The sequence below is a fragment of the Orcinus orca genome, chromosome 18 (assembly GCF_937001465.1).
Source record: "Orcinus orca chromosome 18, mOrcOrc1.1, whole genome shotgun sequence".
Taxonomy (NCBI): Eukaryota; Metazoa; Chordata; class Mammalia; order Artiodactyla; family Delphinidae; genus Orcinus; species Orcinus orca.
Window position 1 is genome coordinate 66210028 of NC_064576.1, and position 27934 is coordinate 66237961.

The window sequence follows — 27934 nt, forward strand, 5'->3', positions numbered from 1 at the left end:
TTTCAGTGGGCTTGATTTCTTTATTTATAAACCAGTCTTCCAACCTTTCTGAACTTCTTAACACAAATTCATCTCAAGTTGTACAATCTGTTATCCTGACAAGCTGGGAATGACAAATCCTGTTTTACATCTTTGAATGTTGCTTCCAATCACTCTAGTTAACCTTGAGAGCTAGAAACATCATGGCAGGGGGAGGGGGAGGGGTGTGTGTGACTGCAAATTAAAAAAAAATGTTAGTTTTACTTTTAGAAGCCTTTAGATCTCTCCCAGAAGGAAAGAGTATAAAGTTACCCCTTAGAACAGATCATACTAAGATTGTACTGTTGTGTGGCAAATTTGCTCCTTTATTTTTTAAAATCAGTTCATCCAAGTCCTTTCTTCCTTGGTAACCAAAATAGCACAAGATTAATCAAAGAGCAAAAGTGAATATAGATGCCTCTGTAATCCTGTGCAGCTTTCACACAACTCTTAATTGGGAGTGTGTGAATATATATATTATATATTCTGAGAATGTGTTGTGTACAGACACACAAAAACACACACACACACACACACACACATACACACACACAGAATGCTATAATGGTCTAAAATAGCAGAGTTTTTCTGGTCCAGCATTTATACTACATAATAACATTCTAACACACTGCCATGCTTTAAATGACAGCAAAGGCAAAATTTTCACTAATTATACATTTTAGGGCAGCAACTCTGTGCAGGTCTTATGGTGTTTGAGGACATTTTTGATATATATAAACCTTTCAATGTGGTCTGATTTAAGTGAGGCTTATGGATTTAAAAAAAAAAAAAACCTTCTGATCCTCACTTACCGATCCGCATTTCTCTCAGCATTTTAGAATGACAAAGATAGACCCTGTGAAAATGGCAGATTCTTCATCCCATCCCAGTTCTGGATGGAGATTCCACACAACCACACCAAAGGGTGGGTTGAAGGCCCACCACTTAAGATTAGTAAATGTTTTGGACAAGAAGGATCCAGTTGCCATGGGCAGACAGGGGCATGTTGATGCAGTGGGCTTCGTAGGCTGAATACATTCAGTGTTTACACCGTGGACCATTTATTTTAAAAATTAAATTAAAATTCTTACTCTTAAGAAGCCATAGTTTGCTTGCTTTGTTAGTTTTTTAGGGGCAGCTTGATTCCCTCCATATTCCATGTCTATGTTCAGGTGTGTGGCTCATTTCATGGACAAAGCCTGAGTTCAGGTGTGCTTGGCTGACCACAGTATGGCAGCCCCAGGATCACTAAGCTCCCAGCAGCTAGCCAATGTGAGTGTTTACAATTTTAAACATAAATCCACATTCTGGAATCCTAACGTAGAGTATTATGTTAACACACAACAACAAGTTATCAGAGACCTGTAACGTGCATGGAGTATATAATAACATGGATATTAGCTATTGAGTCTTCTAAGTTTTGCAACCTAATAAGAGTGAACAAACATCTGACATCTTGGAGTCTTACTATAATTCTGCACTAAACTTATAAAGACTGTGAAACTGAATAAAGGAACATATACAACTGCGAGGAGTTATTACTGTACAAAATACAACTAAATTAGTATTTTCCATATGTGTGATTCCATTGATGGGAATTACAGATATAAAATAAACGTCCTGGTGTCTGTTCTGGCGCTTCTCTTAGTAATAGCAACAGCAATTATCACAAAGAATTCCACCATGTTAGGGGCATTATGACTATAACATAAGTAGGTAAAAACCCAAGAGGCAGAAATACATTACAAATGGCATTATAACACATATTTTTCTTGCTATTAAAAGTTAAAGTCTTCCAGAACTTTTCCACATATGACTTAATTCATCAATAAATGTGATTTAGAAAACATTTAAAATATTTTTGTCCCCGGTTTTAGAGATGTTATACATGAAATCTAAATTGAGTCTTTTTTTTAAAATTGGTGTTTCCACTTTATCTTTTAAATATGGATAGTATCTTCCACATTGCTCAGACTTCACTTAGCCAGTTTCTGCTGAGTCCGTTGATTTTACGGTTTTGTAAGAGAAGCCAAGTGCAGAGCCCTGATCCAGCATCCTCTGCTAGGCCGCCTCAGGTGAGTTCTGCCTCAGGTGTCCAACAGGGTGGCCTGACCCACTGAGAAGAAGGCAGCCCCAGATTCACCAAGCAGTCTGGGTGAAATTTTGCACCTTGCATGCATTTCTGTCAGCATCAACTCCGACATTCACAATGAAAAGCATCATGAACAGGAAAAGAAATCAGGGCTGAAGGAGAAGGAGAACTGGGTCTAATCAGTGGAAAAGAACAAAATGGGCGTTTCTTTCCTGAGGCACGTACTTCATGCGACACTTCCCGAGGGAAAACTCCCCGAGGGCCGCAGCATTGAAGGATTCTTACATTTTCTTCAGGAGGAAAGGTTTGAAAAAGTGGACCTTTGCGAGGAAATACTGCAGACTTCCAAGTTGGTGAAAGAACTTCCAGCGTCGCTTGGATACTCCGGGTAGGAGGAACTGGAGGAGATGATATTTTTGAGCCTCTGGAGGGCAATGATTAAAAGTAGAAGCAGGAAGGCTAACAGGCTGAGGAATATGGACACATAGATGTAGACATTTGACAGGTGGCCTGAGGACGGGTCCACCGATGTGGACAGGGATGTGGGAAATAGCTCGAGGAAAGTTCCATTCTCCATACTCCCCGAGAATACAGATGAAGAGTCAGGTTCAGACATCTTTATGGAAGGTCAAAGAATGCACAGTATATGAAAAGCCGTTTCACACAGGGGTCAACAGGGACAGAATCAGCATTCTTTTTGTCATGATAGCATCAGCAAACATTGCGGGTGGTTAAATCAGTACAGCAAAACTCAGTTTCCAAGCAAAGGCAGCAGGGTATCAGGTGTCCATCACTGCAAAAACAAAGACAAAAAACCAAAACAACTGAGTGCATTATTCAGAAAAAATTACATTTGAATCTCACTTCCAGTTTTCATTTCAGCAAAGGCTTAATTATAAAATCAACCGGAGAGGGAAAAGAATGAAATAATTTCCCCAGGAACAAGTATTGGTTCTGTCTTTCTATTACAAATGATGACATAAAAATGCACTTTTATCTGATCTCCACAGTACCCTAGGTGCCAGGTTTCTGCAAGGAACTAAAAAGGAAATAAAAAGGAAAATATATTTCTGATACGTTCCATCTGCTGAGATTTCAACAGATGCTCCAAGTGCATGCTCTGAGAATAGGACCCCAAAAGTTAGCTCCAAACCTTCCTCCTCCAGAAAATGAATTCCCCGCACTCTCCAGCCCACTAGCATAATTCCAGACCAGTATTTCCTTCTAGTATGCTTAGGAGAATCACTGCACATGTAAGTTTGCTTTTCATAATTTGCTAATTTGTTTATAAAAATACATCTTCTTGAGCTTGGGGGCCATTTCTACGTAGTTCTTTTCTTTTAGGTCTACCTCTGTACTTTGTTCTGCATATGTTAGGCATTCAGTAAAAAACCTTTAGATTAACTTAGAAGAATAAAGGTTTGATTTCCTCTGAATGGTAGAAAGAGTACTAGCTTTGCTGTCAAGAGATTTAAGTTTGAGGCCTGAATTCTCCTTTATCTTTGGGAAGTTGGGCAAATTGCCTACATTTTCTGAGCTTCACTATTCTCATCTGTAAAATGGTATATAGTACCTGCCCCATTCCCTCACAGTGTTATGCAGGGATCAAGATAATAGACAGGAAAAAAAAAAAAAAAAAAAAAGATAATAGACAGGGAAGCACTTTGTAAATTGTTAATATTGGGCCAAAATGAGTTTACTGTGTGTGGGTTGTGTGTGTTTGTGTGTATGTGGTGTGGTGTGGTGTGTGTGTGTGTGTCTGTGTGTGTGTGTGTGAATGGGTGCTGAGAAAGAAATGCTCTTGGCCATGTTCCCCCTCCTCACGGGGTCCCTATGAGGAACACTGGAAACAAAGTGGACTGAATCAGGCAGATAGCCCTGGGGCAGAGCATGATTCTGCAGGCTCCAGGCGTGGGGGCGGGTGCCGTGGGTCTCTGACACCCTCGCGTCCGTGACTGGGGAAGTCATAGCCAGCTTCTGCCTAGTTTGTGCGGGGGCGAGGGAGGCAGCCTGAGGAAGAATGATCCCTCCCGATGGATGACTGTCTTTCCTCAAATCCAGAAAAGATGCTCTTCCTAGCTCTTTATGGCATTAGATCATTTTTTTGTAAATTTCCAATTTCCTTGCATCGGATGTAGGGAAACGCTAATGCGAAAATATCCACTCTGCCCTGGCTTTCCCTTTCCGTAACCTCTGCCCTGCATTTTACCTTGAAAACTTGCCTTTCCCTTCCGTTCCCCAAATCTAATTAAGTGGCTGATTCCTTGAGGGGCTGACAGTGGCTGCTGTGGCTGTGGCTGAGTGGCACTAATGATCCCTGGGAAGGAGGGGACCCTCCTGAGAGGGCTGCCCTGTCGGCAGTCAAGCAGGCTACTCATCTTAGTGGCTCCTCAGAGGGGGCCACGGGCAGTTCTAGCGCTTCCTAAAATAATTTGACTCCTAGTCCTCATTACACTTTGCCTGCTGATTTTAATTCCACTAAGTCTGCTACAGGCTCCTAACAACCCTTAGAAAGAGAGAGGGAGAGAGAGAATCACGGTGGGACTGCAAATGTGTCACAGTGATCTGGCAATACCTTGTCTCATACAGCACATAAATGCTTTAGGGGAAAACAGCAGCATCTCAGAGACAGCATGACGTATAGGCAAGAAAACTAGGAAAGAATCTCATGGGCTGGATCAAAAGAAATCTTCAAGATGTTTTGGTAAGTCTAGCTGAGGAAACTGGGAACAAAGAAGCTGATTGATTTGACAAAAGAAATGTATCTAATTAGAAGATAAGCCGGGACTTTCAGCTCTGCCCATCCTCACCCTTTATACCATCCGGTCTCAATTTTCCTACCGTTTGGTAGTAATGATTTTACATACTCTTTTTCTGGAATGGGCAAGAAGGTAGGGGCTGTGCATTTTATGTTGCTCCTCACACAAACTAGTTTGTAAGGGAGGTAGAGCAGAAATTATTATTCCCACTTTGCAGATGAAGAAACTGATCAGCAAAGAAATTGTGATTTACTCAGGGTTCACAGCTAGTCAGTGACAGAGGACTGACAAGAACCCATGCCTGAACAGCATTCTTGGTTTCCTCAAATATGGTAGGAAGAGAAAATGATGAGACTCAGGTAATTAGTTCCCACCTGCCACTTATTTTGAACAAGCTCACAGTTCAGTCTTGATATTTCAGTTTTCCCATTTGTCCAATGACACCTTTCCTACCTCTCCACGAGATCCTAAGTTAGGATGTGATCCCGTGTCCAAAATCATACTTCGAAAATGATAAAAGGCCATCCAAGTAAAGGGCTGGTAGACAGTTCTTTCTCGATGCCTAGAAAGACTAGAGGAACTTCCAGGTCTTTGCTAGTCCAATAATTCTGACACGTGCAGGTCATCGATTCAGCTGGAATTGGCTGATTTTTCTAAAACCACCTTCGCTACCCAGAACTGTATAATTTTCTGGAGGTGAGGTTGGAGGCACAGATAATGTCACTGGCAATTCAATGGCAGGGCTCACAACTGGCTGCCAGACCACTTGCTAAAACAAAGGTATCTCTTTACAGTGTAAATATTCCAAGAGCACTTTTCACATCCTGAAGATCACCTTCTTTCAGACAAAAGCCCACTTGTGAGCCTCAAATGTCTATGGAATAGTTTATAGCAAATGAGGTTAAGATTTGGGGAAAGCATCTGATCTTCCAAGTGACATTGTAAGATGGTAGGAATCAACAGATGAAACCTTGTGTCCTTATTTGACATTTCACAATTAAGTAACTTCTCTAAACATCCTCCCCCAATACTTTAGATTTAATATTACTTCCAGAATACTTCTTAATTTAAAATGACAGATATACCAATTTCATTTCACTCTTCTACTCTGAAACAATAGAGCATATGCAGTGTTAGAAATCATTTTAATTTGATGACATTAGTTCTCATTTTCTTATAGACGTTTTAAAAATTGATAAATCTTCTTTCTCTCTGGTGACTGTTTCGATAATCTATGTTTAATGCTGAGGACGATCAAAATTGTGTGTGTTTAGGCACTGGGACAGTGTGAATGAGGCCCAAGGAGGTACTGTGGAAACAAAATCAAACAAGTGTGTTTCAGGATGCTGCTTTTTGGGCTGTTTCTTCCAAACGGATTGGGTTCAAAGGAAAGAAGAAAGCGACTTCATCTTAAATGCATAGCCTTGACCTATCTAGGGGCAGCGACAGCAGACTCTCATTTCAGGTAGCACCTAAAGCCATGTGGGGATTGTGATGCTTTTTTTCTGAGCCATTCTCAGAAAGTGATTTTTGAGAAAGGAAAATGAGACAGTGAGATCACAATATTATAAATGAAGATCTGTGGATATGTTTAAGTTCATGGTCAGCCAGCTTTCCCTTTGTCTCTTGGAATAAAGAACTGTGCTGAGGAGAAATCTACAAAAGGCAGTCACCTCCTGAAGTGAGCAAGGACTGACTATAATCTCACCGTGAGCCCAGCGGGTTGGGAGATGGAGGGACCGCACGGATAAGTCAGACCTTGGCGGGGGGTGGGGGTGGGTCTCTGCTTCCATGTCACTCAGCGCCCAGCCACTGTGACTCCTCTGAAAGAATGGAAGCTTTCCTTCCCATGGGGTGATTAGGGCTGTAAAGTTTTGGAGGAACACAGCATACTCTCTAGTGTGTACCTTGCTACTTGGTAAAAGGAAGAAGAGCTGACAGGCCCTCAACTCTTGAGTTCTCTCACTTAAGCATTGCCAGACCCCTGGCCGCCAGCCTGTCTGTGGGCAGAGCCTCTGCCAGGGCCTTGACTTCTACAATGCAACGTGTATAAAACTCTGCCTACAGTCAACCTCAAACCTGTCACAGCAATCTCTTGAGTTTCTGACCTTTATTTAAATACATTTCTATGTGAATAACAACTCTTTGAAAGTTTTTTTTGTTGTGGAAAACTGGGACAAGCTGCTTTGTTCCCTTGCAGACATTATTCAAAGAGTCCCCTAGCTGTTATGATGTCAAATCAACATTTCATCCTTATCAAGCCCTGCTGTGTCATTCTCCAAAAGGTGTTCTCCCAAACCATTAGCAACGATTTGATAAAGTATTAATGTGATACGGTAAAGGCTTTTTCTGGTCTACAAATGTAAAATTTAACACTATAACGTAATGAATAGTTTTAGATGATAAACTGGGTTTCTTTCTCTGTAGAATACAGAAACTACCATCTCCAGAATCTAGAAGGGAATTTGTCACATCTGAGCACAGCTGCTTTTAGTTCTACTTAGAAAACAGCATGTTTATACAAGACCTTGTTAAATGTTAAATATTTTATACAAGACCTTGAGCTTTCCTTTACAATTTGCATGATTATCTTTTCCCTTAACACTTTCTCTTTGCCTAGTGGCCTTTTAGGTTGTGCTAGGTGAGAGAAGATTGGTGCTGACAATACAGACTAGCCACTCACTCTTCTCTAAAGGTAAATCTTGACCAACAGTCAATGGCAGCACTTACCCCTGGGCTTGCAATAGTGAAAATAAAGTTTATTATCTTACTACTAAGCTTATTCAGAGCTGATTAAATCCATCCATATATTCGCCTATTTGAGAACTGCTCCTACTTAATCAATACAACGCTTTGAGAGAAGAATTTTGTTTGAAAATGAATAGACTCTCACTGTGATTCCCAGTATCAGCGCAATAAAAAGCAAAAGCAAGTAAAGAAAAAAAACTGAGTCTAGGGCTTCCCTGGTGGCACAGTGGTTGAGAGTCCGCCTGCCGATGCAGAGGACACGGGTTCGTGCCCTGGTCCGGGAAGATCCCACATGCTGTGGAGCGGCTGGGCCTGTGAGCCATGGCCGCTGAGCCTGCGCGTCCAGAGCCTGTGCTCTGCAACGGGAGAGGCCACAACAGTGAGAGGCCCGCACCGCAAAAAAAAAAAAAAAAACTGAGTCTATCTGCTATCTCATAGGGTTCGAGAACCATCTCATGAAAAGAAGTGTGGAGAGATGAAGATTCTGAATAAGCCCTGGAATTCATGGTCTAGACTGGACAATGGCAGCCAAAAAAATTAAAATGAACAGTCATCTTTATCTGGGGTTCCAAAGAATGATCAGAAAATATAATCAGAACTTTTTTATGGTACTTTGGTGAAAATTAAAGAAATGGCAAAGTAACAGCTTGGTATCTGTGATTTATGTTAAAAGTCAACCTCTAGGGTAGGTCATTAGGTGGCTTTGGATTCAGTCCAATCTCTTATTAATTCTCTTTACCTCGGTGATGACTTTTTTTTTTTTTTTTTTTTTGCCATACGCGGGCCTCTCACCGCTGCGGCCTCTCCTGTTGCGGAGCACAGGCTCCGGACGCGCAGGCTCAGCGGCCATGGCTCACGGGCCCAGCCGCTCTGCGGCATGTGGGATCTTGCCGGACCGGGGCACGAACCCGTGTCCCCTGCATCGGCAGGCGGACTCTCAACCACTGCGCCACCAGGGAAGCCCTTGGTGATGACTTTTATCTCTCTGGATTAGCCTCAGGCTCAGCAAAATAATTAAATTATATTATATTCAGAATACTTTTCTGTTAGACTAATTATTTTGTCCTCATTTTTAAAAGTTAGTTATCCATATAAGGTATAGTCCACAGACATTCAGAATATACATTTCTTGACATGCAAAACAGTGTAGACTGAGTAAAGCTACTAAAAAAAAAAAAAAAAAACACAGCAGAAAGTATTTCAGAAGGGAATGTAACTGTTTTGACCATCTTATCTTTGTATAGCCTAAAAAGTAATTATATTGATAGATATGACTTCCCTTGCATTTATATAGCAGTGTTTTCCTGGGGAAATCAAACTATTATTCTTAATAAATTTTTGCTGTATCTAAATTTCTTGTGAAGATTTTATGTCCAAATCACTGCCTTAGTAAGAATAATTATTTTAAAATGATACTCCCTTAGAAAAAGAGTTTAAGTGGATAATTTTCTGGATAAAAAGGTCAAATATAAAACCAGTTCTAGGCATAATATTTTTCATGATTCTTTTATGATGTCTAGAAAAGACCAAGGAGGGCTCTGTCCTGTGCTTTGGGGAAACTGGACCCATCTTGGTTAACACACTTAGTCTAAACCAAAATGAGAAAAGTGGCAACTTAAAGGTTGAAGGAAGCATGAACTGGTTAAGAAGTAGCAAAACAATGAAAGTCATCTTTAGGGAGGAGGAGAAAAGGCTATTGGCTAAACACTTGATTTAGAGGAAAAAACAAACAGCCAAAGAAATAATGACTTGAAGATCATAGGCAAGGTTGAAATGAATCAGTGTGAAGAAAGATGGTTAAGAAGAAAGATCAACCTTTCAAGATGTTACAGCATTTTTAATGAGGACTTTTGGGTTCAGTTCTCTCCTTCCACTCAGCTTGGATCATTTCTAATATTTTAGAAGAGTAGTAAGAAAAAATACTCTTTATTCTTGGAGCAGCTAGAATTGGTTAAATTATAGCATTAGTATACACAAAAGCTTGCTTATTTTTAATTATACTAGATATGTTTTTGAAAATTCTCATTCAACCATGCTCTGGTTGGAGAATGGCATTTCTTCCTTTTCCATTGTCTTTCATTCTGTCTCCACAGTTAAAATAATTTGTATCAAATATAGTTTTTGTCCAATCAGGAAATGCTCTTAACAGTCTCCTTATAGAATATGATACATGGAAAGATTTTGTTCTTGTAAACTTAATTTTGTGATTGTCATAACTCTTTTTTTGAAACCTTTATAGGTAGACCACAAGGTATCCCCCAGTCTACTCTCTCACGCTCCAGAGGCCTTTGGGTGCCTCTAAAGCTGCTCTAAGGAAACAGGGAAGAGCTTGGAAATATGGGTTTTCTATAAGCATGTGATGAAGTCCACCCTAAATTTAAGCAGACTCCTCAGAAGTGGGCAGCCATGGGCCACTGGTGCCACACAGTATAAGAAAAAATAAGAGAGCTTGTACGACTCCCGACAAATGCCACTCCTTCTTTTCTTGTTTCTACTGTTACCTCCCTCTTTAAATACATATTCCTCTGTTTGTGGCTAATTGTCACCACTGATCCCTCTTTCTCTGAATTCCTCACTCCATTTCCCTTCATCTCCCATTGGCATCCAGGTTAATGTGTTCAGTGAAAACCTTTCTGTTTGTGTATGTTTCTGTAAATGTCTATTGTTTTGTGTACATTCTCTTGTAAATATTCGTCTTGTAAATTTTCAGCATAAGAATGGATCTATAGTAAATGTTTCATTCACTCCATAACTTAAACCCCAAACTTAATTTCCACTTAAAATATCTTGAGAATTGAGGCATATGGAAGAGAAGAACATAAATTATCTAATATATCCACTTCTCTAATTTTGCACTTAAGAATATGCCAAAAACTAATATCCATTCTTTATCTATAAAATAACATGTACAGGTACAATTTGGAAAAAAAAAAAGTGATGACATAGGTTGTCTAAAAAGAACTTCAGTATTAACAAATTAATGAAACAGGCCACTATTTATATTTCTCTATTGACAACTATAGTCATGTATTTGTTTAAACTAAGATGTTTTGTAGCCTATTCCTTAGAAATGGATTGGAATATGACAAGTATGTATAAGGGTTTTAAGTCTTGCATTTCCCAGTGGGGACTCAAGCTCATGGAGTCGTCTACATGATGACATTTTTAACCAAGGCATAGTGTTTACTTGAAATAATGAACCATCGTCCCTCATAATACAACTACAAATAGAACCTTAGTTGATTACATAGTGTATACGTTGCCCATCCCTTCTGGATATTAGTCCAGTGCTTAGCGTAATTCATACATATGAATTTTGCTAAATAAGTTCTCTCATTCTTCCATGGCTGGCAGTCAACATATGATGATGCTTTCCATAGTGAAATGTATATTTAAAAAGAATAATGCTTAGTAATCGGCAGCTTAGGCAGGCTAAGTTCTGGTTACATACAGTTTTGGCCATATTACATTATTTAGTAGTCAGCTGAATAATCAGAGAAGAAAAAGTAGATGCAGATTTCAAGATTTATCCTCTAATGTGATGAAAGATCCTTGGACCAATTAAAAGAAAAAACAACATTGTTATAAAGGACATTATTAGGATAACGGGGGAAATCTGGACATAGACTGTACATTGGATAATTGCATTATATCAATATTAAATTTCCTAAGTGTGATACAGGAGAATGTTCTTGTTATTAGGAAGTACATGTTCAAAGTATGTAACTATAAAGTGTCACAGTTTCAGCAGCTAACCCTCAAATGGTTCAGCCAAAATAAGTACACATACATATATACATACAGAAAGAAAAGATGATAAAGCAAATGTGTTAAAATGTTAATAACTGATTAGTCTAGTTAAAGGATATATAGGTGTCCATTGTTATTATTCTTGCAACTTTTCAGTAGGATTGGAGTTTTTCTACATACGACTTGGGGAAAAATGATTTATCCCCAAGGATATTAAGAAATATGCTTAGTATAATATGCAGTAAGTCAGCCAAAATGTTAGAAACTTCTAAAGAAATACACTGATTAAGCTTGATTCTTCAATGGGCATTGGAGAAGTTCAAATATTTGCTGCTACCATCATGCCCACTAATCCACAGGTACAGGAGGTGAAGCATCAGAGAATAAGTTAGAGGAAGTTTAATATGCCCAAGGGAACTGGATCCATGGTGGTGGGAGATGCTGCCTGAAGACCAGGAATGGTGACTGGCCATCCAGCCTTGCTTATGACTTCACTCTGCCACCATCCACTGGTCTGAATCTCAATCTGGGCCTCCAGGATCAATGGGATCCAGTTATGTTCATCTTACATCATCAGTCATCTTCAGAGGAAGTCAAGGATATCTTTCTTGCAGTTTAAATACCCAGTCAAAGGGAGGGGCTTTGGAGTCATCTTGAGTCAAGAGAGAGTAGTTTTCTTTCTTTTTAAAAAATTGAGATATAATTGACATATAGCATTGTATTAGTTTGGGGTGTACAACATAATGACTTGACATTTGTATACTGCAAAATGATCACCACAGTAAGTCAACATCTGCCACCATCCATAGTTACATTTTCTTCCTTGCGGTGAGGACTTTTAAGATCTACTGTCTTAACAACTTCAAATATACAATGCAGTGTTATTAACTATAGTCACCATACTGTATGTTATATCCCCATGACTTATTTATTTTATAACTGGAAATTTGTACCTTTTGACTGCCTTCACCCATTTCACACACACCCTACCCCCTCCAATCTGTTCTATCTATGAGCTTGTTTTTTTTGTTTTCGGTTTCCTTAGATTCCACATATAAGTGAGATCGTGTGGTATTTGTCTTTCTTGGTTTGAATTATTTCACTTAGCAAAATTCCCTCAAGGTTCGAGAGAGAGTTGTCTTCTAATGAGGACTAATGTGTAGGTGGACTCTGGGGAAGCTCACTGAGATCCCCCAATAGACAGTGAGCTCCAGCTTCCACACAGGGCCCGAAGGAAACAACAGCAGCAAATAAACACAGTACAAGTGGGAGACTTGATTTAGGCAGTAAGTGCCAAACAGTCTTCAAACACCAAGTTCAGCAGATTAAAGAACTCACACTCCTTACAACTCTTAAACTAGCAACCACCTCTCTGACTGCCCTGGTTTGGGTGAATCCTCTAGTGTGGCAAGAGGCTAAACCCAACCACATAAACTCTCTTACAGTCCAGGGTCCAGTATCTTTTGAAATAGGAGCCAATAAACAATTTTAAGAAAATCTAGTTGTCGCAAAATGCAGCTGCAAATGAAAAGAAAATATGGAGCATTGATATTAACAGTGCTTTTCATCAGTCATCAGCAATCATACGACTGAGGCTCTAGCTAGGTACCCTAAATTGATAAGTACCAGATGAGTCAGATTTTAGGCAGAGGTTACATAAAACACCAACCCTATAAGGAGACAAAGTGCTCTCTCATGGTTTGAAATTACTCTTCTACCAGGACTTCCAGGTTTACCAGGGAAGGCAGAAGACAGAAAAGAGGACATTGTGTCCTTTATCAGGAAAGCAAGTTCCCATGTGGGACTTCCCACGGTCCTGCTAATCCTTTGTGTGAACAGAGCAGCAGAGCTTGTCTTAATATTCTCTCATGCATCCTCTCTCTCTCTCTCTCTCTCTCTCTCTCTCTCTCCCCCTCTCCCTCTCCCTCTCTCTCAGGCAGCACAATGAACTCAAAAGTCTGGCTAACAAAGAGAATGTCTACATGTTCCTTGTAACATGGAACATAATGACATGGCAGGCTATCAAGTGTGGGAGGAAATCAAGTCCCCAGCAGCCTGTTGTCATATGAGATAACAACTCAAGACCAGAATCTGTCAAAGACAATATGGATGCAGTAAACAAGTGTAGGCTCAGATTCTCCCAGAATGTATTTCAACTTAAAAATGCAAGGAGGTCAAATTGGAAAATAATGAGTAATTATTTATAGAAAACAGACTGCTACACTGATGACCTATATAAAAGAGTTACACATTCTTTTAAAAAATATAAATAAATATGGTTTTACTCATGGAAATCATGAGTATCTTATACAAGATTTAACAGACTTTGGCTTTGCCCTTTATCAGGGTTGAGCTCTTCACCTTACCATTTAAGGTTGTGTGCCCTGTGCTTTTTATCCAATTGTAGGAATAGCCTTGGTCAGAAACACACGTTCACACATCACTCACTGCTCTTACATCTAAGTTCTCTTTTATTTCAGTCATGTGCCCTGGGATGTAGGGGGGCACATCATGCCAGAAGAGTGGTAGGAAGTAGAGGGGAGGGGATGGTGGGAGCATCCCCAAATCATTGTGGAATGGGAACAGAACATGACAGGCAGGGAAAGGTGGACCTGGGATGCTTGCGTAGGAGAAGAAATGTCCAGACAAACTAGTTTGGAAAAACAACAATAAAATGAATGACAGCAGCCAATATGTATTAAATAAAAGCATATACTAGTTGTGTGTGTGTGTGTGTGTACATGGTGCAGGTGTATATTCTTTAATCTTCACAGCTCTCTACTGTAGTTATTATTATCCCTCACCTTTCTTTAACCAATGAGAAAATTAAGGATCAGAGAATTTAAAAGCTTGCCCAAGGCTACCCAGCCACATAGAAGCAGGACTGGCATTCAAATCTATATCCCTATGTCTCCAAATTTTATGTTCATTACATTTCTTCTCTCTGGGGAGGTTGGAGGTAAAAGAGGGATAAATTTGAGACCTATGGTCCTTGGTGATGTTCACATGTTTCTGCCATTCTTCCCTCTGTCCAGGTATGTTGTAGGGCTGTGTGTTTCCACCCCCTCTGAAATGAGGGTGGCCACATGACTTGTTTTGACCAATAAAATTTGGGGAAAAGTGACATGTCACTTCTGGGTAGAAAATGTAAGACTTCATGTGAGATTTGCCATTACCCTTTCCTCTGCTGCAATAACTGTGTGAGTTCGAGCCAGCTTCTGTCAGTATTATGTTGAGTTAAGTGCCCTCTATGCCTACTTTCTGGAGGGGTTTTATCATAAATGGCTGTTGAATTTTGTGGAAAGCTTTTTCTGCGTCTACTGAGATGATGATATGGTTTTTCTCCTTCAACTTGTTAATATGTTTCATCACATTGATTGATTTGCATATATTGAAGAATCCTTGCATTCCTGGGATAAACCCCACTTGATCATGGTGTATGATCCTTTTAATGTGCTGTTAGATTCTGTTTGCTAGTATTTTGTTGAGGATTTTTACATATATGTTTATCAGTGATATTGGCATTTAGTTTTCTTTTTTGTGACATCTTTGTCTGGTTTTGGTATCAGGGTGATGGTGGCCTCGTCGAATGAGTTTGGGAGTGTTCCTCCCTCTGCTATATTTTGGAAGAGTTTGAGAAGGATAGGTGTTAGCTCTTCCCTAAATGTTTGATAGAATTTGCCTGTGAAGCTGTCTGGTCCTGGGCTTTTGTTTGTTGGAAGATTTTTAATCACAGTCTCAATTTCAGTGCTTGGGATTGGTCTGTTTATATTTTCTATTTCTTCCCGGTTCAGTCTCAGAAGGTTGTGCTTTTCTAAGAATTTGTCCATTTCTTCCAGGTTGTCCACTTTACGGGCATATAGTTGCTTGTAGTAATCTCTCATGATCCTTTGTATTTCAGCAGTGTCAGTTGTTACTTCGCCTTTTTCATTTCTAATTCTATTGATTTCTGTCTTCTCCCTTTTTTTCTTGATGAGTCTGGCTAATGGTTTATCAATTTTGTTTATCTTCTCAAAGAAGCAGCTTTTAGTTTTATTGATCTTTGCTATTGTTTCCTTCATTTCTTTTTCATTTATTTCTGATCTGATCTTTATGATTTCTTTCCTTCTGCTAACTTTGGGGTTTTTTATTCTTCTTTCTCTAATTGCTTTAGGTGTAAGGTTAGGTTGTTAATTTGAGATGTTTCTTGTTTCTTGAGGTAAGATTGTATTGCTATAAACTTCCCTCTTAGAACTGCTTTTGCTGCATCCCGTAGGTTTTGGGTTGTCGTGTTTTCATTGTCATTTGTTTCTAGGTATTTTTTGATTTCCTCTTTGATTTCTTCAGTGATCTCTTGGTTATTTAGTAATGTATTGTTTAGCTTCAATGTGTTTGTATTTTTGTTTTTGGTTTTCTTGTTGTTTTCTTTTGCGGTACGCGGGCCTCTCACTGCTGCGGCCTCTCCTGTTGCGGAGCACAGGTTCCAGATGCACAGGCCCAGCAGCCATGGCCCACAGGCCCAGCCGCTCCACGGCATGTGGAATCCTCCCGGACCAGGGCACAAACCCACATCCCCTGCATCGGCAGGTGGAGTCTCAACCACTGCGCCACCAGGGAAGCCCTGTGTTTGTATTTTTTACTGTAATTGATATCTAGTCTCATAGCATTGTGGTTGGAAAAGATACTTCATACGATTTCAATTTTCTTAAATTTACCAAGGCTTGATTTGTGATCCAAGATATGATCTATCCTGGAGAACGTTCCATGAGCACTTGAGAAGAAAGTATATTCTGTTGTTTTTGGTTGGAATGTCCTATAAATATCAATTAAGTGCATCTTGTTTAATGTATCATTTAAAGCTTGTGTTTCCTTATTTATTTTCATTTTGGATAATCTGTCCATTGGTGAAAGTGGGGTGTTAAAGTCCCCTACTATTATTGTGTTACTGTCAATTTCCCCTTCTATGGCTGTTAGCATTTGCCTTATGTACTGAGGTGCTCCTATGTTGGGTGCATAAATATTTACAATTGTTCTATCTTCTTCTTGGATTGATCCCTTGATCATTATGTAGTGTCCTTCTTTGTCTCTTGTAATAGCCTTTATTTTAAAGTCTATTTTGTCTGATATGAGAATTGCTACTCCAGCTTTCTTTTGATTTCCATTTGCATGGAATAGCTTTTTCCATCCCCTCAGGTTCAGTCTGTATGTGTCTCTAGGTCTGAAGTGGGTCTCTTGTAGACAGCACATATATGGGTCTTTTTTTGTATACATTCAGCCAGTCTATGTCTTTTGGTTGGAGCATTCAATCCATTTACATTTAAGGTAGTTATGGATATGTATGTTCCTATTACCATTTTCTTAATTGTTTTGGGTTTGTTATTGTAGGTCTCTTCCTTCTCTTGTGTTTCCTGCCTAGAGAAGTTCCTTTAGCATTTGTTATAAAGCTAGTTTGGTGGTGCTGAATTCTCTTAGCTTTTGCTTGTCTGTAAAGGTTTTAATTTCTCTGTCAAATCTGAGTGAGATCGTTGCTGGGTAATCTTGGTTGTAGGTTTTTCCCTTTCATCACTTTAAATATGTCCTGCCACTCCCTTCTGGCTTGCAGAGTTTCTACTGAAAGATCAGCTGTTAAGCTTATGGGGATGCCCTTGTATGTTATTTGTTGTTTTTCTCCTGCTGCTTTTAATATTTTTTCTTTGTATTTAATTTTTGGTAGTTTGATTAATATGCGTCTTGGTGTGTTTCTCCTTGGATTTGTCCTGTATGGGACTCTCTGCACTTCCTGGACTTGACTATTTTTTTTCCCATATTAGGGAATTTTTCAGCTATAATCTCCTCAAGTATTTTCTCAGTCCCTTTCTTTTTCTATTCTTCTTCGGGGACCCCTATAATTCGAACGTTGGTGCTTTTAATGTTGTCCCAGAGGTCTCTGAGACTTTTGTCAATTCTTTTCATTCTTTTTTCTTTATTCTGCTGTGTGGTAGTTATTTCCACTCTTTTATCTTTCAGATCACTTATTCGTTCTTCTGCCTCAGTTATTCTGCTATTGATTCCTTCTAGCGAATTTTAAATTTCATTTATTTTGTTGTTCATCATTGTTTGTTTGCTCTTTAGTTCTTTTAGTTCCTTGTTAAATGTTTCTTGTATTTTCTCCATTCTATTTCCAAGATTTTACATCATCTTTACTCTCATTACTCTGAATTCTTTTTCAGATAGACTGCCTATTTCCTCTTCATTTGTTTGGTCTGGTGGGTTTTTAACCTTGCTCCATCATCTGCTGTGTGTTTCTCTGTCTTCTCATTTTGCTTAACTTACTGTGTTTGGGGTCTCCTTTTTGCAGTCTGCAGCTTCATATTTCCCATTGTTTTTGGTGTCTGCTCCCAGTGGCTAAGGTTGGTTCAGTGGGTTGTGTAGGCTTCCTGGTGGAAGGGACTGGTGCCTGTGTTCTGGTGGATGAGGCTGGATCTTGTCTTTCTGGTGGGCAGGACTGGGTCTGGTGGTGTGTTTTTGGGGTGTCTGTGACCTTATTATGATTTTAGGCAGCCTCTCTGCTAATGGGTGGGGCTGTGTTCCTGTCTTGCTAGTTGTTTGGCATAGGGTGTCCAGCACTGTAGCGTGCTGTTTGTTGAGTGGAGCTGGGTCTTAGCATTGAGATGGAGATCTCTGGGAGAGCTTTCACTGTTTGATATTACGTGGAGCCGGGAGGTCTCTGGTGGACCAATGTCCTGAACTCAGCTCTCCCACATCAACAGCTCAGGCCTGACACCCAGCCAGAGCACCAAGACCCTGTGAGCCACATGGCTCAGAAGAAAAGGGAGAAAAAAATAAATAAAGAAAAAAATACAATAAAATAAAAGTTATTAAAATAAAATTTTTAAAGTATTACAAATAAAAAAATTAAAAATTAATTAAAAAAAGGAAAGAAAGAAGAGAGCAACCAAACCAAAAAAAAGTCCACCAATGATAACAAGCACTAAAAACTATACTAAAAAACAAAAAGGACAGACAGAACCCTAGGACAAATGGTAAAAGCAAAGCTATACAGACAAAATCACACAAAGAAGCATACACATATATACTCACAAAAAGAGAAAAAGGAAAAATATATCTATATATATTAAAAAAAAAGGAAGAGAGCAACCAAATCAATAAACAAATCTACCAGTGATAATAAACTCTAAATATTAAACTAAGATAAACATATAACCAGAAACAAATTAGGTGCAGAAAGCAAACCCCAAGTCTACAGTTGCTCCCAAAGTCCACCGCCTCAATTTTGGGACGATTTGTTGTCTATTTAGGTATTCCAGAGATGCAGGGTACATCAAGTTGATTGTGGAGATTTAATCCGCTGCTCCTGAGGCTGAGGGCGTCTGTTCCGCTGCTGCCTGAGGGTGTCTGTTCTGCGCCCAGACAGGATGGGGTTAAAGGAGCAGCTGGGGCTTCCGTGGTGGCACAGTGGTTGAGAATCTGCCTGCCAATGCAGGGGACACGGGTTTGAGCCCTGGTCTGGGAAGATCCCACATGCTGCGGAGCTACTAGGCCCGTGAGCCACAACTACTGAGACTGGGCATGTTGCTCCGCAACAAGAGAGGCCCGCGCACTGTGATGAAGAGTGGCCCCCGCTCGCCGCAACTAGAGAAAGCCCTCGCACAGAAACGAAGACCCAACACAGCCAAAAATAAATAAATAATTAATTTTAAAAAAAAACAGTACACAGCAAAAGCAGTAGTAAGAGGGAAGTTTATAGTGATGTGCCTACATTAAAAACAAAGATTTCACATAAACAACCTAATTTTAAAAAAAAGAAAGAAAAAAAGGAGCAGCTGATTTGCGGGCTGTGGCTCACTCAGGCCGGGGGGAGGGAGGGGTACGGAGTTCGGGGCAAGCCTGTGGCGGCAGAGGCTGGTGTGACACTGCACCAGCCTGAGGCACGCCGTGCGTTCTCCCGGGGAAGTTGTCACTGGATCACGGGACCCTGGCAGTGGCGGGCTGCACAGACTCCAGGAGGGGAGGTGTGGAGAGTGACCTGTGCTTGCACACAGGCTTCTTGGTGGCGGCAGCAGCAGCCTTAGCATCTCATGCCCGTCTCTGGGGTCCGCGCTGATAGCCGCGGCTCGCGCCCGTCTCTGGAGCTCGTTTAGGCGGTGCTCTAAATCCCCTCTCCTCGCGCACCCGAAACAATGGTCTCTTGCCTCTTAGGCAGTTCCTGACTTTTCCCGGACTCCCTCCCGGCTAGCTGTGGCGCACTAGCCCCCTTCAGGCTGTGTTCACACAGCCAACTCCAGTCCTTTTACTGGGATCTGACCTCCAAAGCCCGAGCCTCAGCTCCCAGCCCCTGCCCGCCCCGGTGGGTGAGCAGACAAGCATCTCGGGCTGGTGAGTGCTGGTTGGCACCGATCCTCTGTGTGGGAATCTCTCTGCTTTGCCCTCCGCACCCCTGTTGCTGAGCTCTCCTCCGTGGCTCCGATGCTTCCCCCGGCCCCACCACCCCCAGTCTCCGCCAGTGAAGGGGCTTCCTAGTGTGTGGAAACCTTTCCTCTTTCACAGCTCCCTCCCTGAGGTGCAGGTCCCGTCCGTATTCTTTTGTCTCTGTTTTTTTCTGTTTTCTTTTGCCCTACCCAGGTATGTGGGGAGTTTTTTGCCTTTTGGGAAGACTGAGGTCTTCTGCCAGCGTTCAGTAGGTGTTCTGTAGTTGTTCCACATGTAGATGTATCTGTGGGGAGGAAGGTGATCTCCACATCTTACTCCTTCTCCATCTTGAAGGTCTCTCCAAGGATTCATGTTTCTATCCATGATTCAGCACAGTTTCTGGTATAAAGATGCTCAATAAGTATCTGTTGGATGCTTGCAAGATTGAAAGGATAAAGGAATGATGAAACTTGAAGCTTCTTGGAGAGGTAGTTCCTATTTGTTGTTTTTGGTTGCATGATAATATTTATTGAATGAATGAATGAATACATGATCTTGTATTCATATTGATTAGTCAAAGGGTAATTATTCAATAGTAAAGAAAAATTATGCACACTCACTAAATTTATAAATATTTTAGTTATGGCAATAAAATTAACAGTTCCAGGCTCTAGAGGAAACTCTGACCATACTTTTATCAAACGATTGTGTCTCTCAACAATATTCAACAAAGATTTTATTGAGTCAAGTGTCCACCAGGATAATTGAGTAAAGGATGGAGGAATCTGCTGTTAATACTGAAATACATTATCATGAACATAGCTGAGTGGTTGGAACGAATTATTCTGAAGAGCACAATAAAAATCGAAAGGGAGTTTACCACAGTGAGTCAGTGAAGATGTGACTGGATGTGGAAGTAAGATGCATTGTTTTTTATTTAAAGTGTTAAGTTAAATTCTATGATAATCCCATCCTTTGAAAATTACCAAGTCCCTTATTATCACAGCCTTTGTCCCTGTGCTCGTCTGTGGAGATAAAAAGGGTCAAGGACAATACGCTGATCATTGTAGGGAAGGGTATTATAATTTACTGCATTCAGCAACATCATGTACCATGGTGCTGTTAGTCACTCTATCTCAAGGATAAACACACCCTCCCCTCAAAAAACCCCCAATTTCAATAGAAAATCAGTACAGAAGGAGAAAATGTTTATATTTTTATAAATTTCTCAATTTAACTACAAAGCCCCACATTAGAGATCAATGCCACTCAGAGTAGCCACTTGGCTCCCTCGGGAATATATGGGTTATGAGTCCTTGTGAGAAGAGGAACTTGCAAAGCACTGCTTCCTTCTTCAAGAAGGTCTTACCACCAAGAAAGCCATCTAAACTAGAAAGTGTGCTTAGTGCCTTACTTGATTTATATTCTGACTCAAGTTCCATCTCTCGTGGTGAATGAGTAATTAAGAATTCAAGGGCTGGCACTGGTGCGTGAACTACTTTGAGTAGCACTTCATCTAGATCATAGCCATGGTGATGTGAGCAGTGATCAGTATTGTGCTCACTACTGTGCTCAGCCTGAGAGTGATCAGTATCAGCAGTATTGTGCTCGGAAACGGATCCAGCCCTCAGCTTCTTAGAAAAATAACACAAGGAATGAAAACATATGGACAGAAAAGAAGCAAATATTTTCTCTTCTCATTCATTGTGGAACTAACTTAAAACACTTTTCATGTATCTAACTCATTCCGTCTCTCCTTACGGTCACTCAATATTAACTTTCCTCTATGAAAAAGCAAATCTAACAACACTAAAACAAAAACCAAACAAGAAACAACAACCACAACATTAAAGGAAAACGTTTTTCATAGAATTGAGAAGCTGGAAGTCCTTAAAAATCAAGAAACTGAGGTCTCCAAAAGTTAAGTAGATTTTGAAGGTCATTATTTGTACTCCTTAAGACAAAGGATGGCAGAAGGAGACAGCTGGAGACAGAAACCACAAACTGAGAGCCCAGGATTCCTTTTCCAACTCTAAATCCATCTATACTCATCTGAGCTGGGTGGCCAACAAGAGGAAATCAAATGAAAAACAAGTTACTCAGTTTCTTTTGTTATCGAAAGTTTATCATATCAATCCAAATATGAGCCAAGCAGGATCGAATGGATAAATATAAGACCAAAATTGCTAGGGATGATAAAGTGATAAGAGGACAGAATGAAGGATCTTGGAAACTAATTCAGCTGAACCAGGCCAACTTTGTCAACAAGGAGTCCTTGAAGGTCTGAGAAGCATCAGTCAATATTCCACTGTCAATCTTAAAGGCATAGTTCCCATAATTTAGCACTCGACTATGAAAATCAAGGTCAACAAACTCACGAAGGACTTTCTCGTGAGTAATTGTTAGAATAATCAATTGGTTGCCAAGGCACATGAAGAGCACAAAGGAGGGGATTGGTAAATATTTATTTTTGACCTGGATTCCATTTATATGAGTGTGTTCAAGTTGAACACATAAATCATAAACTATGTACTTATGACGTGTGTGTTTTCTCTATGAATGTTAAACAGCAATAAAAATTGTTATTTAAGTGCAAAAAATAATGTTGGGCATATAGAAGACAGTCTGGGTCACAGTGGGGAATATCTACTACTTGTTGGATGAATTATTGAGTGCTTCCTTTTTTACCCAAAAATATATGGCATATAGGCTAATAATATAAATAATGAATTCTGATAATTTACCCTATGGGTAAAAAATCAGACACATTTAAGATGCACATGCACAAAGATGTACGCTGTAGCTAAACATTGGAGCTACCAAGATGACCATGAGTAAAGGATTTGTTAAATGAATGATGGAAGAGTCATACAAATGGAGGATTCTGGTGTAATCAAAAGGATTATATGTTCTAGCATGGAAAGATGTATGGCAGAGTCAAAAAGTAAGCTTCAGACTCGTGCATAGTATGATTCTGTTTTTGTAAAAAAAAAAAAAAAAAAACTACTATCACGGCCACTGCTACTACACATGCGTCCACAATTTTAGAGGCATGCAAAACCAAACCAAACCAGACTAAACTAAACTAAAGGAAATAAGAGGTTATGCACCAAGCTGTTAACATATGATTTGTTAGCGGGTGATATTATGGGTATGTTCATATTCTATTTTGTGTATGTCTGTATCTGAATGTTGGTACAAAGAATATGAATTGAATTTTAATCAGAAAAACAATATGGGCATTTTCATTAAGAAATAGAAATAAAATTTAATTATAGCTTACGCAGCGAAAACATAACTGATTTTTGAGCCCAGAACTCTTTCTCTTCCTCCTCTTCCTTCTTTTTTTGTAATGTATACACTTAACACAAGCCTTTGAAATGATTCATATGTACCTTTTATTTCAAAGTTTAAGACTCTCAGTCTGAGGCCAGTAAGTCAACCTGCCCAGTAGGACTTGACTGCACTTTCTGTTACAGTTGCATTTTACAGCATGTTCTGAATGTTCTTTTTAAGAAATGAGAAGATAAATCCCTCTGCTATAATCCTGGTCATAGGAAAAGTGAAAGCGAGTAAGAACAAAACCAGCTTAATTGGCAACAGTTGATAGATAGCCAGGCACTGTTGATCAGTACTAGACTACCGTGACAAATGAATCAGGAAGGCTGCTGTCTTGGCTACCCCTGGGGAGGGAATCTATATGTTAAATGTTCCCTGAATGAATTACTTTAGTATTTTAACTATGGTTAAGTCATCTTCCTGTCTTTCTGAGTCTGAAACAGGTTCTTACAACCACCTATGCTTTTGTTTCCCATCAAAAATTGTATTCAGGGCTGTTACCTTCTTAAGTCACGATTTTTAACAACTGTTATAGGCTAACGATTTCCAGACCTGTTCACTGTTGCCTGTAACAGCATCAGCATCAACGTTCAAGCCCATAATACAAATCATAAGTCTGGACCAACTGATCTCCCATCTTAATACAACTTGATAAATAATCATTTAAAAGTTAGGAACTCAGGAAATATTAATGACAGTCTATCCTGTTCCTGATATGAATTCAGAGGATTGAAATATTGACACTGTTCTGGCTGGATTGTGCCATGTCGTGTTTAGAGATACTGTTAAATTGTATATGGCTACTTGACTACTCAGAATCTCCATTTTTTTGTGGTTGTTGTTGTCAAAACTTAGTGTAGACTAAATAATAACTATTTCCTGGTAATGCAAGTGTGAGCATGGATTCTATTCATAAGGAGCTCTTGAAGAAGGCGTTCTGTGTCACGTGACTGAGCATCTCAGAGTGCTCTCTCCCACAGAGACATCTGCCACAAATCAGAATCAGAGGTGACGAGGCCCTAGAATGTGGCTCGGTAGCCTGCTACCCTGGACCTGCAAAGACAGTGGATGCACAGATGGACTTCCCAGTTCTGTGTCAAAGGCTAGTCCACATGTGGGTATCATGGACTACTGAATCAAATCAGGCCTCTGGCTTGATTTCTGTAGGTACATCTGTTAGCTAAAAGGAATCCTGCCAACTCAGGCACTTAATTTGAGCTTCCTCTCTGTTGGGTTCCCTAATTCCATTAACTAACTTGAAGGCTTTATTGTTTTGTTAGTTGTCATTATGAACAATAATGAAATAGCCTATAAAAGTTAAGTCTGTGATGCTTTGTATTAATGTAGTAATGTAATTATACAATATGTTCCGTATATATCTATTTGAAGAAAATTCTTCTGCCACACTACTTTTTGGCTTCTAGTTTCATTTAACAAATATTTACTGAATGGTTCATGGGTGCCAGGAGCCAGGCAAGTGGGACCTACACCAGAGCCTGATGTCAAAGGCTTTTTCATAATTTTCCAGGTTCTTAAATTACTATTTAAAATACCCAAATGAGCAAAACACAAAAATTCAGCCATAATTTTACTTTTTGCTTTTCCCTAATAACTAAGTAAATCTTTAAAAAATATTTAAATATAAAACAGTTAAATATAAATTCTACAGACTTTACAAGCACAGGGAGAAGAGTAAGCCCAGAGAAGAAATATTGTCAAATGGGCTGAGACTTGATCTAGAGTAGAGGCCAAATCAGAGAATTTTGCCTGTGATGGCTTAATCTTTCATTCTTAGGAAAAATGTATGACTCCAAGTTTACTTAATGATTAGTGTGATTAATCATTCTCACCAATCAGCTCTGTCATCCTTCATCTGCCCTCATTAAAAAAGAAAAATAAAAAAGAAACTCAGGAAGCCTGCAAATAAACCTCCTGATAGATTTGAAGCCACACACCAGCATACCGTTATTTATCTCTTTACATCACAGACATCCAGTAAAATCTGTTGAATTGAACTAACCAACAGCAGGGAGAACAGAATGGATCTTACCTTATGTGAGGCTTCTTTAATGAGAACCGTAAATGTGTGTGTGGTGAAGCTCTTCAAGCACTTTGCCTTACGTAGAGGAATCAAAAATAGTAAAAAAATAAATAAATAAGCCAAATAAATAATAAACTTCAAACACAAACACAAAAATGGAATACCCCACCCATTTTCTGGAACTCACAATTCCCAGAATACTTCAGAGGTTGGCAAATGGTTCCCCATCCCCACAATGCCCAGCATTTGAAGGTTACTGGGACGTGCTCTGTGGGGTAGTGTCAATGCGAGACAGTCTCACTAACACACGCTTCAAGAGCCCGTTCACGTTACCTATGAGCTACGTGCTGATTATAAAGGGTGTAAGTGGCGGGGCGTGAGAGTGGGGCAAAATGCCTTTATACTTAGCAAAATAAAGCAGTTTAGTCACAAAACATATTTAAGCATGTCTAGGAGCTAGTTCACGAATAAGCTAAAATACAGGCTAAATACTGCTTTTTTTTTCTTTTTTTCAAGGATGCATTGGGCTGCAAGACTGCATTATGAGGTAAACCTTTGAAGAAGAGTATTGCTTATCTTGACTCTTCTCCCGTTGGTAGGCAATTGTCTGACAATGAATCTGAAAAATCTAAAGTGAAAAGCACCTGAGAAGAAAGATCTTGAGGCATGGTCCCTCGGGTCGGCCTGGGACTTGCCCAGGACCTAATCGCTGCTTATTTCCCGCCCTTTGCACCTGGTGTCTGGACTGAACCAAATGCAATGGCTTTGAGACGTCATGCAGCCATCGGATCCCATTATCCCCCGCAAAGAACCACCCAAGTGCTTAATACTTCAGCAGAGAATTTTCCGAAGGAAATTTAACGGGCAGAGGAAACGAAGGACAATAGGAGACGGACCCTGTCTCTGGAGTCTGACACCAAAACTGGGACCAACGGGGCCCCAGGCGTCTGGCGGTGGAAAGCGAGCAGGTGCAGCCCGCTAACCTGGTCTGGTACTCAACAAGATGTTTCTGTGAATGAAGGGGTCCTTCTACTCCCCGCAGGACGGCACATCACACACCTCCCTCCTCAATTAGAACTCAAACAATTTGCCCATGATGCATGCACCTCGGCAGGGAAACGAAGGATTCCAGCGTCTCATCAGATCACGGAAAAGGGAAAGGTAGCTGGTGCGTTTTCCTACAACCAAGAGCTCGGGAAACCACGGCAGGGGAACGCCAGGATGTTCTGCGCCAGGTAGAACTTAACCGGATTTGGAGCCGCCGGAGACAGGTGAAAAGACTCACGCGAGCAAGGTAAGGTACAAAGCGGCTGTCAGTGTGTGAGCAGCGAGTCCCCAGGAAGGGACGGATGACCCCAGAAATCCAGGTAGGCGCCAAACACAAGCGTGACCGCACACACCACAAAGGCAGGAATAATCAGAATGCACCTAGAGACACGCTCCGCAAAGTGCAGAACTGTCTGCACTTGCACAGGGAAATCAATCAACCTCTGCAGCGGCAGACGCGAGGGCAGACCTCCCCGGCTCTCTCGTCCGGGACAGAAGCGGGTCATCCCGGGACCAAGGACATTGCGTCCCACTGTAGCCCCATGAAGTCACCCCGAGAACAGGGAGAGCCGGGCAGCAGAGGCTGCTAGCCGGCAGTAAGGTTGTAGCCGGCACGAAGGGGACAGATTCGGGGGTGTCCAGAGCAAGGAGCCAAACCGCTGAGAGCCGGGGAGAGTTTGCGAGGCGGCTCAGGAGGGAGCGGAGCCTCCGCGACCCGAGGCCGCCCCACGGGAGGAGACAGGGCGCCCGTGGCAGAGGGCGAGCCCCCTTCCGGGGTGTCCCCGGCGCCCACTCCCCTGCGACTGCTCACGGGCGGCGTTGGGAGCCCCTCACTGACCTGTCAATAGGGACGCGCTGATCTGCCCCGCCGGCTCCCGCGCTCGGGGTGGGACCGGGCTGCGCCGACCTCCTCGCTGGCGTCCGGGTCCCGCCGATCCGCGCCCGCGAAGCCGTCCGCGGGAATGTGGGGCTCACTGGGGCGGCGGGCGCAGCCAAAGTCTTCCTTCCGCCCCCAGCCGCACAGCCAATGACGGCGAGCGGGACCCACTCCCGGCCGCCGCTCGGGCGGGCGCTAGGGGCTAGGACTGGAGCCCCGCTCGGGCGAGGGAGGAGCTTGCGCCGGCGTTGGAAAATCCTGGAGGAGGAGGAGGCGTTTGCGCAGGGAGCCCCATCTGGGGAAGGCAGGTGTGCCCTCAACTTTTGTGCGCGCGTGTGTATTGAGGGAAGGGACGCAGTTTTCTTGGGGACTCAAGGACCTCTCTCTGCAGGCAAAAGCATCTACTTCCTGCCAAGTTTCTTCTCCTCTTATCTTTTTGAGTCCGCGCAGCACCCAGTCCAAACCACGAGTCCAGGTGCATCACAGCAAGCCCAGCTCTGAGCTGTTTGGGGCCCTCGCCCGGTCCTGTGGGCCTCGCCTCAGACGTCTCTCCTTCGGCGTTTCTCTTCTTTCCCCTCTGAATCCTCTGCCTGATCATCAGATGAGCTGAGTAGGATTGCAGTTGCTCTCACTGCCAGGGAGACAGGCAATCATAAAACTCCCTGTTGGGTCACTGGCTTAGATAGAATCATACATCTTAAAAGAACTCTGGAAAGGGAGCCCTTAACTGATATGACTGACTCCGGTTACTAGTCAGCCCTGTGACCTTCACCCAGCGATTCTGGATTCCTGTTTTTCAACCGGAAAGTGAGAGGCTTGGATTATTTGATATCTGAGGTCTCTTCCACTTTGACAGTCAACAAGCCAGGTGGCTC

At 41.3% G+C, this 27934-nt stretch overlaps 2 protein-coding genes across 4 annotated transcripts in view; one reads left to right on the forward strand and one right to left on the reverse strand.

The window, feature by feature from the left end:
• SERTM1 (serine rich and transmembrane domain containing 1) lies at window positions 1-27619 on the reverse strand. 3 transcript variants are annotated; one of them, XM_049701379.1, is made up of 4 exons: window positions 27021-27619; window positions 25145-25210; window positions 11937-12047; window positions 1-2903 (listed from the first exon to the last, which is right to left on the reverse strand). In XM_049701379.1, exon 4 carries the CDS (start codon window positions 2724-2726, stop codon window positions 2403-2405), a length of 324 nt encoding a protein of 107 aa, XP_049557336.1. In that variant the 5' UTR covers window positions 2727-2903; window positions 11937-12047; window positions 25145-25210; window positions 27021-27619; the 3' UTR covers window positions 1-2402. The 3 variants fall into 3 exon arrangements, with proteins under 3 accessions (XP_049557336.1, XP_033266017.1, XP_033266018.1); XM_033410126.2 differs by lacking the exon at window positions 11937-12047; XM_033410127.2 differs by lacking the exons at window positions 11937-12047; window positions 25145-25210.
• SPART (spartin) overlaps window positions 26407-27934 on the forward strand; it is a 273868-nt gene continuing 272340 nt past the window's right edge. Inside the window, exon 1 of the mRNA XM_033410119.2 lies at window positions 26407-26429. The gene's annotated coding sequence lies outside the window, so the exon portion shown is untranslated. The remainder of the gene's footprint in view (window positions 26430-27934) is intronic.

What these genes read in the sequence shown, in the direction of transcription:
- SERTM1 (XM_033410127.2), bottom strand. Translation starts at nt 2,726, where the DNA reads ATGTCTGAACCTGACTCTTCATCTGTATTCTCGGGGAGTATGGAGAAT.